The following is a 13,424-nucleotide window of genomic DNA, read 5'->3' on the forward strand; positions in this document are numbered from 1 at the left end:
GAAAAGTACACAGGTTTGTATTTGAGTGCACATCATTGTCGCTGTGAGGTGAGAGCACAAACCACTGCTGCACAATGCACCAGACCACAGAATTTCCCACAAGTGTGAGTGTCAGTTTCTACCAAGGGAGAACATGCAAATTCCAAACTGGAACTGCTCCCAAACCACTGTGAGATGAGAGATCCACTACTCTCCCAAAGCCCTGAATTTGCCTTTTTTTTTTTTCCCCCATCCAAAATACTTTCATCCAAGCAATAATTATTCAAGACATGTCTCTTTAAATAGTATAGTTTGTGAACTCAAGTTAAAACCACATATGTTTAAATGCGTGTCTGCGCCTTAAACATTGACATCCTATTTTCTTTCCATCAGGGCCGGTTAAGGTAAACCCGCAGACAGCCTCAGCTGAGGCACGAGGCGCCGCAACATCGCCCTCTTTTGCTCCGGACAACAAATGACATGTCTGCTTTTGTGAACGATAAGCAGGCGAGGCAGACAGTTGGGTTTGGTGAGCCTGTAGTGTTTGAGCCCAGCCAGCCAGCAACAACCAGCCGCCTGAATGTAGATCCGCATGGGCTGCTACTACTACTCCATCTCTCCAAATAACCCGGCGGAATCATAACATACGGATCCCAGGATGGTGTTAGTGCATGTCGGATATTTGGTTCTTCCTGTATTCGGCTCAGTAAGAAACAGAGGTATGGTATTAATATTCATATCGATCCAAAACATGTGCCCTGTTTATCTTAATATTCACTGCAGCTGTTGGCTAGCTAGCTCGAGCTTAGCTGTTAGCCGCTTAGCTCCCGTTAGCTACCCTCAAATTAGCGGTCAAATTATTCGCCGAAGTCGCCGCAACATGCCAGCGCTTTAATTTCCACTCGTCGCATACGAACAAAAGATACCGAGTGAAGTGTTTTGCCGGATGTGAATCGGCTTTATTGAGGCTCTAACAGATCCGCTGTTGATAAGCTAACAGGCTCGTTGGCTCGGGCTATGTCTTGGATCGGAAACATCTCGCACAAAGGCTTGCACATGCGGCTAAAAAAAACAGACACACACGCACATATTCCTGCAGAAGGATTCATAGTGAAATTGGTTGAATACATTTTTAATTGCAATATTTATGTTTTAAATTCGATAGCTTGTCTATGCATTGTTGTTCACCTTCTCGCTTGGAGCAGATTGCAGTGTAAAAATACCGCAAACTAGCCGGAGCCCGTCCAGCCAGTCAGCTTATCTGAGCCTGGATGATGTCATTTGAAGATCATCTGCTTCTGCCACCGCTCGTCGTTTCTTCAATCATTATTATCTGTGAAAATCGGCCGATGCACTAATCGATTCACTGACTGTCGCCCGTACTGCGCATATTTTTTTCCTCATTTTTTCCCCTCCGTCGTTTTTCCTTTTATTCTCTCTATAATTTGCTCATTGGCAATTCAGCAGCTGTTTGTTTGCCGAATTGAAAAAAAAAAAAGCAGAGAAAGCAACCATGTATGCGTCTCAGTTAATACAATAATAAAGCTACAGTGTAACATTAATTTCACAACAGTGGCATCAGTGATTTCATTGTGCTTTTATTTCTGTTCTTATTTCCCTGTTTCATAGTATGGAGGCTGGCTCTACATTCTGCATTTATCAGATCTTTGTCGTCCCCCCATTGTGTAGCTAATGATCATCTGCTGCTGTGTGGTGTGGCGTGGCCTCTGCCTGTTCTCTGCATTTAGCTGTATTGTGAATCCCTTCTTCATTTCCTCTTTCCATCAGAAGACGACATTGGTATTAAAAGCACCCCCTCCCAAGACTGTATTCAGCATTAGACTTTTCCATGTTAAGCAGACTAAAACAGTAGCTAACACCTAGACCAGTGCACCTTTTTTTGTCTTTTTTTTTCTGTCAAATTGCTGTAGCACTGAGTAAACATATTAGCTCCTTTCTAGATATCAGTTGAATGTCATTGTGTACCTCCCATCCAGTCTTGATAGACAACATGCTGTAAATTCCTGTAAAGTGGATACATTTTGCATGATCTCAAATACTGCACTGCATTGTTGAACACCAGAATTTGGCTCATCTTCCTTCTCTTCACACAAGGTGCAATGTACATGACTGAAGTGACCTCTGATTGAAAACAAAAAGGGCATGCTTAATTGGAGCCACGTGCATGCCGGCTGTATTGATAATGTCAACATTTGAGCAAACGCTGTCATGTGATCACTTGAAATGGCTCAAAGGTACACTGCACCTGCACACGACAACCTGCCATAACTGTCTCCATTTTTGTGTAATCCTTTTGTTCCCTTTGCAAATTTCAAGCTTTGAATCACACTGAATTGTCGGGGCTGATTTTTTTTGCCCTTATTTTCGCGGGCAAATTAAACTTTTGAAGAAATTAAGTAGGAAAACATGCTCACTGGTGGTTCATCACTTCCCAATTTACCCCACTAACATAAGACCAAAATGCTATCCATTTCACAGGGATGCCTATTTTCCTGCACTGCTAAAGAGATCCTCTATTAGTAATAACGTCTTTTATTGTTTGGTTGTGGTCTCTCTTTACCTTTTGTTCTGGTAATAGTACTTTCAATGCATGGTCACATTTATGATTCATAATTTTTTGTTTATGTTTTTTCTACATTGACTAGTGAAAATCCAATGTAATCTTTCTGTAGTAAAGATGTACCCTGCTGTACTGAAATCATGTGCTGTAGCCAACACGTCTGCTCATTGGATGCCGCTTTTGTTCTTTTTAACCCTATATGGAGCATGGTGGGCCTTGCCTTCAGTCTATGTTGTTTATTTTTGTTGCATGGATTTATACTATTATTACAAACGGAAAAGAAAGAAAACACGAATTCCACATATTACTACTAATTTTCAATAAAGAATATAGTGTTTTTCCTAACCTTCAGTGTGCTTCTTGCTGATTTCCATTTATTGTCCTACTCCTCCTCCTCCTCCCTTGTCCCTACCTGCCCCCCTCCCCCTTCCTCCTCCTCCTCCTCCTCCTCCACCCCCCCTCCCACCAACCTCCTCTCCCGCTGTGACAAAGATAGACGATTTCCACGCTTCCTCCATCACAGGGCCTGAATGAGTCTATCTGCTGTCATTCATGGTGATCGTACTCACTGAGACGCTTGAAAACGCAGTGTGCTACTTACAGTCTAGACTCAAGCTTTTTGACCCACGGCAGCAAGGTCACCTCTTGTCTGCGCGTTCACGCTGACACAACTGTCGAGCAGGAGCCATATCTCAAAAGCCATACAGCTTAGCTTTTTTTTTTTTCTTTTTTTTCTTTTTTTTAAAATCCTGGCTGTGTTTGAAGACATTTACTGCGTTTTACAAGCGTGCTCCTAGTAAATGCAATGTAGACTTTGCCAATTTCCTCATGATTTGTTAAATTAGAATCCACTGTGTACATCAGATGTCTTATTTTATATGGTCAGATTAGAGATTTTGCATATTCTGTCAGAAATGGAGGGTTTTGATCTGCCAACGCTGAAAAATCTTTGTGGAATTCAGACATAGCTGGGAATAATATACTCTAATTTCCTCCAAAGTGTCTCTCCATTGTAAAACTGCTACAGTCCAGAAGGTCTTTGTGAGCTTAAGCACAGTATTAAAACCATATTGCACCACAGCGCAAGCTATCCAGTCTTTTCCTCCCTGTTGAGTCTCGACAGCAGTCTGTTCGCAGCGGCTGCCAAATAGCTGTGGTTGGAGAGAGTTAAAAAAAGCATTCAAGCTATTTCCTCCCAACTCCTGACTGTTCATATGGGAGAAGAATAGCAGAGCTACACTGAGTGTTTAAGACATAAACAGTAGCTTTTAGTGAAGCACAGGCACATAATGTGAATTTACTGTCCTGTTTTATGTTCCTAAAACAAAGGAGTGGTGATACAGATATAAACCTGCTGTTATAAACAGTTTGTCTTTACAGAGAGCAAGGTAATTATGGTTTTCACTGACCTTTCACAACTGGGCTGCTCTGAGGACCAAACCTGTACACAGGTAGACTTCATCTGTTCTGATCCAGTGCCTTTTGTCTGAGAATCAGAAGACCAGGAGTCCAGAGGTCGGACATACAGTTAAAGAAACGAGCACTCGCGATTCGTGTGCAAGCAGCGCCTAAAACGGTTTTCATTTTCATGGTACTTGTGGTAACCATCATTTTCCCACCCCTACAGAAGTATTTGTCACCCTAGGTAAGAGGTAGGGCTTCATTAACATGCTATATCACACACACAGTGACACCACATTTCACCCACAATTAATTCCAGCTAATCTCTCCCTCCAGGTGCCTGACATCTTCTCCTTATCCTCCACAGGATCCCATTTCAACCGGCAACAGCAACAGCAGCAGCAGCAGCACAGCCATGCTACCTCTTGCCGGCACTTCCAGTTAGGTCCTCAGGCCCCGCTGCCCATGGACTTCCCCATGCCCCACCCAGGGCAGCCCCAGTCAGGCATTAACCCCCACCTGGCCCCTCCCGGCCATCAGCATGGCCCCCCGCTCCACCCGCCCCTCAATCCCCTGCCCGCCCCTCAGTTCCAGGACATCCCTGCCCCTCCCTTCCTACCTCAGGCATTACACCAGCAATACCTCCTCCAGCAGCAGATTCTCGAGGCCCAGCATCGACACATCCTGCCACCCTCCAGGTATCCACACGGACTCCGTGACGGGCCGCTGCGGGCTGTCGGTCATCACCAGGGCTTCGCATTAGCCATGTCTGAAGTGTGTTATATTCTTTATTTTCTGACCAGGATGTGATCCTGAAACTGCTTGCTTTGTTTTAGTAGACGCACCCCAGAGAGAGTTCCTCATCAGCCCCACAGGCTGCGGCCCGGCTACGAGTTTGCTCCCCCTCTTCATGTTCCTCCTCAGCCTGTGGTACAGCAGCCCCGCTACCTGGCTGAGGGCACAGACTGGTGAGCAGCTCATCTGTTGTTTCAGACCAAATGCAAACAGTATCGACTGCTGCCAGATGTTAGAGGGCTTCCTTCTTTAAAGGTTGGATTTCATGTCTGAAGAAGACATACAGTTTCAACGGAAGATGTATTTTTTGCTGTTTTTGTACTTGTCAACTTCATTCTGGTCCATACTGTTCAGGCACAGCAACATTTGACACGACAATAGCTGAGTTTTGATCAGCAAAATACAGTATTGATGTTTTGTCTACTTACTAGAAAGAAAATCCAACTGTGATAATGTGTTATGAAGACAAACGAGAAAAATGGTCCGTAGAAGGATTGAGAATAAATACAAATAACTACAGAGACATGAATAATAGTTCATATGAGAAACAGTGCAACGTGTTGAAATGTCTTGTAGTTGTGAGAATTAGGGACCTGCATGCTGAATCTTGGTGGTGATAGGATCATTGGAAAAGCTGTTCTGGTTTCTTTGTGTTTGGGTATCTTGGGCAGGAGGTGATCTGAGTGCCATTTGGACATCTAGGCTTTTATTCTCCCATCTGTGACTAAATCCAAAGACACAAACACAAACACACCAGGGTTTTTTTTTTCTTTTAAATAAACCTTATGAAATGAGAACGTTGTACATGTTGGACCTGTCTGGTGGTTTCTGTTCAGGGATCTAAGTGTAGATGCTGGGCTGCCCCCCCACCAGTATCACATCCACCCCCTGCCACAGCACTATCAGCACTACTTGACCTCTCCAAGGATGCACCACTTCCCTCGAAACAATGCCTCAACACAAGTGGTGAGAGCCCCCCCCCCCCCCTCTGCCTCCGCACAATCAATCATGTTCATCTCAGTGAACTCTGCTCGACTCTCCTCCGGGTCCTCGGATTAATTTAGATATCGAGCAGCCGAGGACGAGCGATCCGCACCTCTGCTGTTCGTCCCCATTTCTTGCTCCGGAGCTGACGCCAGCTTCTTTTATCTGTCATCTCTCAGGTTGTCCACGAGATCAGAAACTACCCTTATCCCCAGTTGCACTTGCTGGCTCTGCAGAGTCTCAACCCCTCCCGCCACGCATCTGCAGTCAGAGAGAGCTATGAGGTGAGTGCATTTCCCCTCCTCCCTCTCCTCAGCAGACACACCAGTCTGCACTAATTCTGTTGTGCTTCTCTGTGTGACCAAAGCTCTGGACAAGCCGGAGTGTGTAACTGATTTTCTCATTTCCAATTACGATGGACTCCAGATGCTTGAAACGGTCCAGCTGACTTTAATCTCATGACGTTTGTTTTCATTTGAGTGAGATTTTCCCTCAGATGCTCTCGCTTTTTTGCTCGAAGCAGCAACTTTATTGAATTAGAGCAGATCTCCCACTTTTTGAAGTCTTTTCATTGTGCGTCTTTATATCGTTTACCTCGGCGGGCCTCTCCTTTTTACGCGTTACCTAAAACGATTCCCTGATTCATGTGGTGTCCTTGTGAAAGGAGCTCCTGCAGCTGGAGGACAGGCTGGGCAGTGTGAATCGGGGAGCGGTCCAGACCACCATCGAGAGATTCACCTTCCCCCATAAGTACAAAAAGGTAAGACTGGAAACTTCTGAGCTCCTTGATGTGGTCTGCCGGAGCGTTATGCAAGAGATGAGTTGAGCACCGAGCGGAGAAGGGCGCCGCTGGGTCGCACCGATCAAAGTGGAAGGAAGGTCGTGACTCTCACAGCGGTTCAAAGGTCAAACCAATTTCCGTTCTCCGATTAGTGAGACAGGGCTGCAATGTGCACAGTTTAAGAGAGGGGATGAGTCATCCAGCTGTCTGCCGATTCGTGCCTGGAATGGATTTAAGGAAACATCCACGCTGAATATGACCCACATACATAGTCTGGAGAAACTGTCAGATTATTTGGCACATTGTGAGTCAGGACGGGCAATTGAGTCTTTTCCATCCAATGTGTTAGGTGTTTCAGGAAGGTACATGTGCATCTCACAAAATTAGAATTCAATGAAAAATGTAATGTCTACCGATAATTAAATTTAAGTCGTCAAACCTCCATGTACTTTCGATTGATTAAGGCCAGAAACTAGACTTTGGCTATTTATTTATTTATTAATTTTTTACCCGGAGGCCATATTTTTCATAATAAACCTGAAGCTTTTATTTCAAAAGTCACATTTCCATGATTCTCTTCATTTTGAGATGCACTTGATTTAGGATGGGGTGATTTCTTTTTTCCTTCTAATATTTCAGCCTTGGCTGACTCAGAGTGGACTCCTGTGCGACTGCACAATCCTCTTTAATATTTGAAGCCTGTTTGCGTCTGCAGAGAATACCCCAGGACCTGAAGATGTGTCTGGATGACGAGGAGCTGGACACGGACGAAAAGTGCACCATCTGTCTCTCGATGCTGGAGGATGGCGAGGACGTCAGGTACGGCGGTTTGCTCCTTGAAACACCACGCTGGCTGTGTGTCCGCTCCCTTGTCCCCCTGCTGCTTCAGTAAATATATTTTACCTGTCCTGAAATGGTTTGCATCATTCACAGTCATACCAGCAGCTCCTCATTAGCCTAAGCGTTTGTTCTTGTTGCCCCCCCCTGAACATCAATATGCATGAAATCGCACTGAGTTCAGATCCAGCTCAAAGCACTGCAGTACTTTTCCTGTCTGGCTCTGTTTTACACCGGCTTTAAGGCTCTTGTGACATTTCTCACCTGTCTGTTACATTTGTTTTTGGGGTTTTTTTTTTTTTTTTTTTACATCCAGTCTCTAAAACACATCGGACCGTGCTGACTTTCAGCCATTGTTACGCTGAATATTCCTCCTGGTGCTGTTTTGAGGGAGTCAGTAACTCCATATTACGGCGAACGATTTCACCGCAGGACTGAACAGACTGTGGCAAGTTAGAATACTAAAGACAGTTCTTGATGAATTTGCCCTTGCGTTTGCAGTTGTGTTCTCAGTGTACATTCCAGTCCCATCCGATGGCTTCCTGATTGTAGTTCTCCATGGATAAGTGGCACAGCCACCCACACCAGCCTAAAACTTTGACTCAGTACAGTTTAAAAAAAGGAGTAAAAGATGTTTTTTAACCTCTGATTGTGTCTGCAAAGCACCAGGTACCGTCGTGGGATTTTCTTGAAAATACTGCCCTGAAGGCAACATTAGCATTTAAACACAACCTTTATGGTGTGTGTCCAGGGGTGTGTTTTGATTTCACCGGCAAAGTGAGCAAACAAGTTGTTACACTTTGAGGAAATAATAATTTAAAATGAAGAAAGAAAAGCGCACGAGTTAAAGTGTGTCAGGTTTTGTTTAGAGGAAGATGATTTAGCGATGCAGTGATCATGTTCATGCTTCCTCTGATCAGATTCATGGATTTAGTGTGGGCATTGCTTCACAGTGAGAGTCCCTCTTTAGTCGTCACATGCCTGCTTTTCTTCGGTTCATACTTCCAAGGTCAAAGGAGACAGATATGAGAGGGGAATTCCTTTGGTTTTGCTCACACTTGGCAAGAACTTGCTTTTGGTAGAGATCCCGCCAAATGCCCCCAAAGACACGCAGAACCTTTCCCAGCAGTTGCCGTTTCTCAGATAAAATCTGACGTGTGCTGCGTGGCGTAATTTGATCCGCAGAGGCCACTCGAGACGCGTTCTGGTGTCAAATGTGAGCCGCAGCGTGACAACTGGAGCTATTCTAGACGCAGACTGGATGCTGGATGTGACAGCACCCATGAATCACTGGGACAGTGTTTATTTAGAGACCGGGAAATTATTATAACCTAGCAGAGAAATGTTTTCATCAGCTGGTTTTTCACTTCATCGTTTTTGACTTTTCACATGTTCAGTCAGAAACACAAAGAAAATGTACTAAAGCTATTTCTGTTATTGTTTACAGTCTGCAAGCACTTGCAAAGGTGGAAATGACACCTATTATCTGCCATTAAAAAAGCTCCAATAACAGCAATCAGAAAAGAAAATCTATTCATACATTAGACAAAGACATTTCAGAAGAGTTTGGAGCTGTGACTCAGACTCAGTGATGACTTTTCAAACTGAGCTGTTTAAACTGTCTGATCTATCAAGTGAGCTCGCTCTCGACAAATAGGACATATAAGTAGTAATAACAGCTGCTTTTATTCAATTTTGAAGTTATTGTGTTATATTTTTGCACATTACAAGGAGATCCCTTGTGCTTTCTTGTGGGTCCATTTAGAGTTGTATTTTGTATTTATAAAAACCTTGGAAATGTACATGTGCTTAAAATATCCCCTCTGTGTCTCCTCTGTGCGCAGGAGATTACCCTGCATGCACCTCTTCCACCAGGCGTGTGTGGACCAGTGGCTGGCCACCAGCAGGAAATGCCCCATCTGCAGAGTGGACATTGAGACCCAGCTGACGCCGGACAGTTGATAGTTCCTGTCTCACTCCTGCAGCTTTGGATCTGGTCTTGTTAATTCTCCATCGCCTCCCTTCGCCGAAGGGGAGGAAGCTCTGCCAAACACCCCCTCTTCCCCTCTGCATCACTCAACGAGCCTGCCTTCTGAGACAGCTGTGACGGAGGGATCTAACAAAGCACACTCACCCACAACACAACGAGGGACGGGGGGTCGATGCACAGACAGCTGGCTGGACTGAAGGCCGCTCGAACGGAGTTAGCCGGACGTGAAAAAAAAGGTAGGAGGGGGGGAAAACAAGGTATGGACAGATGTGCTGAGGCTTCACACGACTCTGTCCGATTGTGTACCTCGTGTGCATTTCTCCATACGGCCGCCGAGCGACAGAGAGGACACTCTGACTACCAACCTCCCCAGCTCAGTGCGGTGTATTAAGGCCATTTCTCTGCCACTGTATCCAAACCCTCCCCCCCGCCCCCTTCCCCCCGCCCCCTCCGCCCCGAGGCCTGTGAAAAATCCTTTAAGCTGCACTCTGCCCAAGCCCTCAGCACATCTGTACAGAACATTATCAAATGATTAGCATGAGGTTGTTTGGTGTGAACTCTTGTAGCTGAACGCTTGTGGTGTAATGGAGTATAGTACTGAATAAGTATTTACAGAGTAACAGTGTTGTGTAGCAAGCAGAAGCCTTTTGAGAAATATGTTTGTGAAAAATAATCCTAACAGAGAAGGGGGAACGCAGCTGTGCCCGTGCGAATATTCAGTGTGTTTAATCATAGGCAACCAGAGAAAGAGATAGTTGTGTTAAAAAAAGGCCAAAAATCCCTCTTTCTTGTCTAACATGGTTTTGGATTTCCGGTTAGTAGACGCCATCAGAGTTGATGCTCAAACCCGCTAACTGCAGGCATGGCTTCCAGTGACGTGTGTAGTGTCGTAGTGGGGCCTCTATAACCTAGAGCGGGGGCCCCAGATGTGCATGCTGTATGGCAGGCTTGGGCTGTGTCGTTGATATTGTGGAGCAGTAGAACCAGGGAAACTGTGTCTGTGCATGTGAAACCGTATATTATGACTCTGATGATCCCACTCATCCACAGGGGAGGTAGAGAATGCACCTGAACACCCGCCCCCGCGCCCCCTCCCCCCCTCCCCTCCCCTCCCCTCCCCGCCCCGCCCTGACCCATCCCGGGTAGACCACGAGTTGCTCTTAGACGCCGATCTCAGACCCGTGTAGCATTTCTCTCCCCGAGAGTCGAGCGATTGGGACTCAAAGAGCTGCTAGCGGGGTCGGCGTCTAACAGCAACTCCCCTCCGCGGCCTCGCTCCTGGCATGACGGCGACGGCGTGAGGCTGGCATGGGCTTTGAGGATGCAGTGCCTGAGTTTTGCCATCAGAGTGAATAAAAAAAAAAACATTTGTATTACCTATTACCAGAACCTTATTGCCTATCGAACAAGCACATGTGATTTCTATATACAGTGAATCGCCTCTGTTGTGTTTCAGCTCCTTTCATTTCAGTCTGAGTTGCTCCCACTGTTTGATTTATAGAAAAAAAACGAAAAAAACAAAGCAAAACAAAATGACTGTGTCTGGTGTTACAGGGAAAATACAAAACTAGTTTGCCTGTGATATGTGCTAGAATGTGTATGATTGTCCCCACTGCCCTCTTCCCCCATGGTAGTAGTGTATGGTATTGCTAGAACAACTGTGACATGTTCGGTGATAGACGCTGTTTTCTCTATATCATGCATGAACCATGTTGGCGTAGTTCACTTGAAGGAGGGTGAAAGGGAGAAAAAGCCATCCATTTGAAAAATACCAAACAATTGTTCTTAACATTAGTTTATTTCAATTGTCTTTTTTCTGCCATTTGTTTTTTTTTTTTTTTCTTCTTCTTCTTTGTTTCGGTTAATTTTTTTTTCTTCTTTTTTTTGCTCACATGCCAATTTGGACATGGTACTAATATGCCGAGTCCCTGTCCATTTTAACCATAGTGAAGAAAAGCTGCAATGCTGCAAAAACATATTTATTGTTGTTATAATGTAGCTTGTGTTTTGTAAATGCACTATAATATGGAGTTGCCTGATTTTTTTGGTTTGGTGGCGTGGGTTCTTCTTGTCCTAGTTTTTTGTGTTTCTTTTCATTTACGAGTATTTTCATGCTTCCTTGTGTACTATTGGAGGGTAACTTGACTGTTTGTGTTGCGTTTTTATTTTTCCTTTTTTGTATGAAGCCTCCATCCAAAAAACTACAGATGGATGAAAATGGAGGTTTGCTAGTTCACATAGAATGCTGTGATTAAAGATGCCTTAAGTATTTAACAATCATTATTTATTACTAACTGTAGCTAGCTAGCTATTGTGGTGGAATATTTAATGTCTCTATCTCATAACTTTGCAATTTAATCAATATATTTATTTAAAATAACACAAAATATTAAAAAAAGAATACCTCATTATGCATTGGTCGGTGGGGATGCTTCTGCATGCCGTCTGTGTTTTCTTTTTCAGAGGAGAATAAAAAAGAAACTAGTTGAAAAATTGACTGGGGAGAGGAGGGGGCGTTTCCCAACACATTTTACTAGCCAGCATGGTGCTGTTAATCTGGATTACATTCCATTCATGTCATCTCTTGATTTGTTCTTAGTACCGTTTTAAAATATCCGTCAGGGCGCAGCCCTGTTTGTCTTAGCTTGCTTTTCTCACATGATACCGCTTTGCTCGTCATAATCAGTCATGTTTGAGTCCGTTTTAGACTTTTCCTTTTTTGTTTTTTAACTCATGTTCATGATATCCGTCGTATCCGGATCAGAATTTAGTGCTTCTTACTTTAGGGCCCACATTAACCAGCTGTAATATTTGTTCTTAACGTATTGCTGGCAGTTGCTTTGTGTGGGACTTTGGGGCGTATCTAACATGCTAACTTGAGCCATTGATCTTCTTGAGCAAACTTCTGGTGTACTGTGGTTATACAATATAGATGTTTTACACCTGGGTATAATAAGCTAACTCTGTTTTCGGTGTGCATTTCTTCTTAATACTCTACTAATCCCGCAAATTATTATAAAAAACGTATTGGATTGGAATGAAGCTGGCTGGTCTTACTCTTATTATTCTTTCATTTTGTGCTCTCACTGGCCTTACCCCGTGCCCTCCACAGTGTACCCCATAACTCCAGAGCGAACTGGACAGTAGCCATAGTATTAACTCAAGCTGATGAACCGGAATGAACAGTAGAACTTAAAGCACAAGCTTTTTAATGCATGTCCTTCTCAGGTTTTCCTATGTGTATGTGGGAGTAGCTCTGTAGATGTGTTTAATATGATGCTGTACCTTCTTGAATATTTCAGATGTTTCTTTGCTGCTGAAAAAAAAAAAAAGTTGATTATTAACCTGCCAGTGAAAAAGGGAAGTGGCCATCTTTGTACAACACACTGCTGTTTTGCTGTAACCGCGCAATGTTTTATGATCTTGAGTATTTTATAGAAAAGTAGAAGTATGTATCAATAATATGAAAGCAATAGCTAAATCATAATGAAGAATAACATGATCAGTGAATATTGTGGAAAATCTTTAGATTCACTCTGGGTGGATTTTGTACTGTATTTATTACTAATGATGATGCAAAAAGTTGCATAGCTTAACCCAAACTGTTCTGTCTCTTTTTTATTTATTGTCTTGTACATGATCTTTTTGTATGTGTTTTTCAAATAAACTGCCTAAAATGCTGAGAACTAATGGGAATTTGTGGTGTTATTTGGCGTCCTGTTACTTTGAGCACTAATCTGACGCAAATCTGGGATTGCTTTCATTCGTGTTTATCACCAGAGTATTTACAAATAACAAAAAGTGTAAAAAAAAACCCAAAAAAACCTATCATCTGTCAGTATTCTCATATGTACTCTATGAAATTAGCAAGGTAAGAACTGAGTGCTTCACAAAAAAAAGAAAATTCAATCTGTTTTGTTGTATCAAAATGATTGTTTGCTGCTACTTATTTCACCCTAAATAAGCCTGAGATCCAGCAAATAACTGCTAATTATAGTAAACGAGAGCGTTACCTTGCCCCTGTAAACCCTTTGCTCAAGCAAAATGCAAACAGATATTATGAGTTGAACTGTTTA

The 13,424-nt window shown here is 43.6% G+C and overlaps 1 protein-coding gene across 4 annotated transcripts; it reads left to right on the top strand.

Annotated features, from left to right (window-relative positions):
- Positions 1 to 434: 434 nt before the first annotated feature.
- On the top strand, positions 435 to 13,034 carry ark2cb (arkadia (RNF111) C-terminal like ring finger ubiquitin ligase 2Cb). 4 transcript variants are annotated; one of them, XM_030105593.1, is made up of 8 exons: positions 436 to 698; positions 1,609 to 4,659; positions 4,798 to 4,929; positions 5,593 to 5,722; positions 5,920 to 6,024; positions 6,405 to 6,500; positions 7,237 to 7,340; positions 9,203 to 13,034. In XM_030105593.1, the coding sequence occupies exons 2-8, from the start codon at positions 4,229 to 4,231 to the stop codon at positions 9,318 to 9,320; spliced, it is 1,116 nt and encodes a 371-aa protein (XP_029961453.1). In that variant the 5' UTR covers positions 436 to 698; positions 1,609 to 4,228; the 3' UTR covers positions 9,321 to 13,034. The 4 variants fall into 4 exon arrangements, with proteins under 4 accessions (XP_029961454.1, XP_029961453.1, XP_029961455.1 ...); XM_030105595.1 differs by having other exon boundaries at positions 437 to 698; positions 4,329 to 4,659; XM_030105596.1 differs by having other exon boundaries at positions 437 to 698; positions 4,329 to 4,659; positions 4,801 to 4,929.
- The last annotated feature ends 390 nt before the right edge of the window (positions 13,035 to 13,424 follow it).

Source organism: Salarias fasciatus, chromosome 12 (assembly GCF_902148845.1).
Source record: "Salarias fasciatus chromosome 12, fSalaFa1.1, whole genome shotgun sequence".
Lineage (NCBI taxonomy): Eukaryota > Metazoa > Chordata > Actinopteri > Blenniiformes > Blenniidae > Salarias > Salarias fasciatus.

Coding starts and splice junctions, on each gene's coding strand:
- ark2cb (XM_030105593.1), top strand. CDS start 4,229: ATGCTATATCACACACACAGTGACACCACATTTCACCCACAATTAATT. Junction 4,930..5,592: donor CTGGCTGAGGGCACAGACTG/GTGAGCAGCTCA, acceptor GTTTCTGTTCAG/GGATCTAAGTGTAGATGCTG. Junction 6,025..6,404: donor CAGTCAGAGAGAGCTATGAG/GTGAGTGCATTT, acceptor TCCTTGTGAAAG/GAGCTCCTGCAGCTGGAGGA.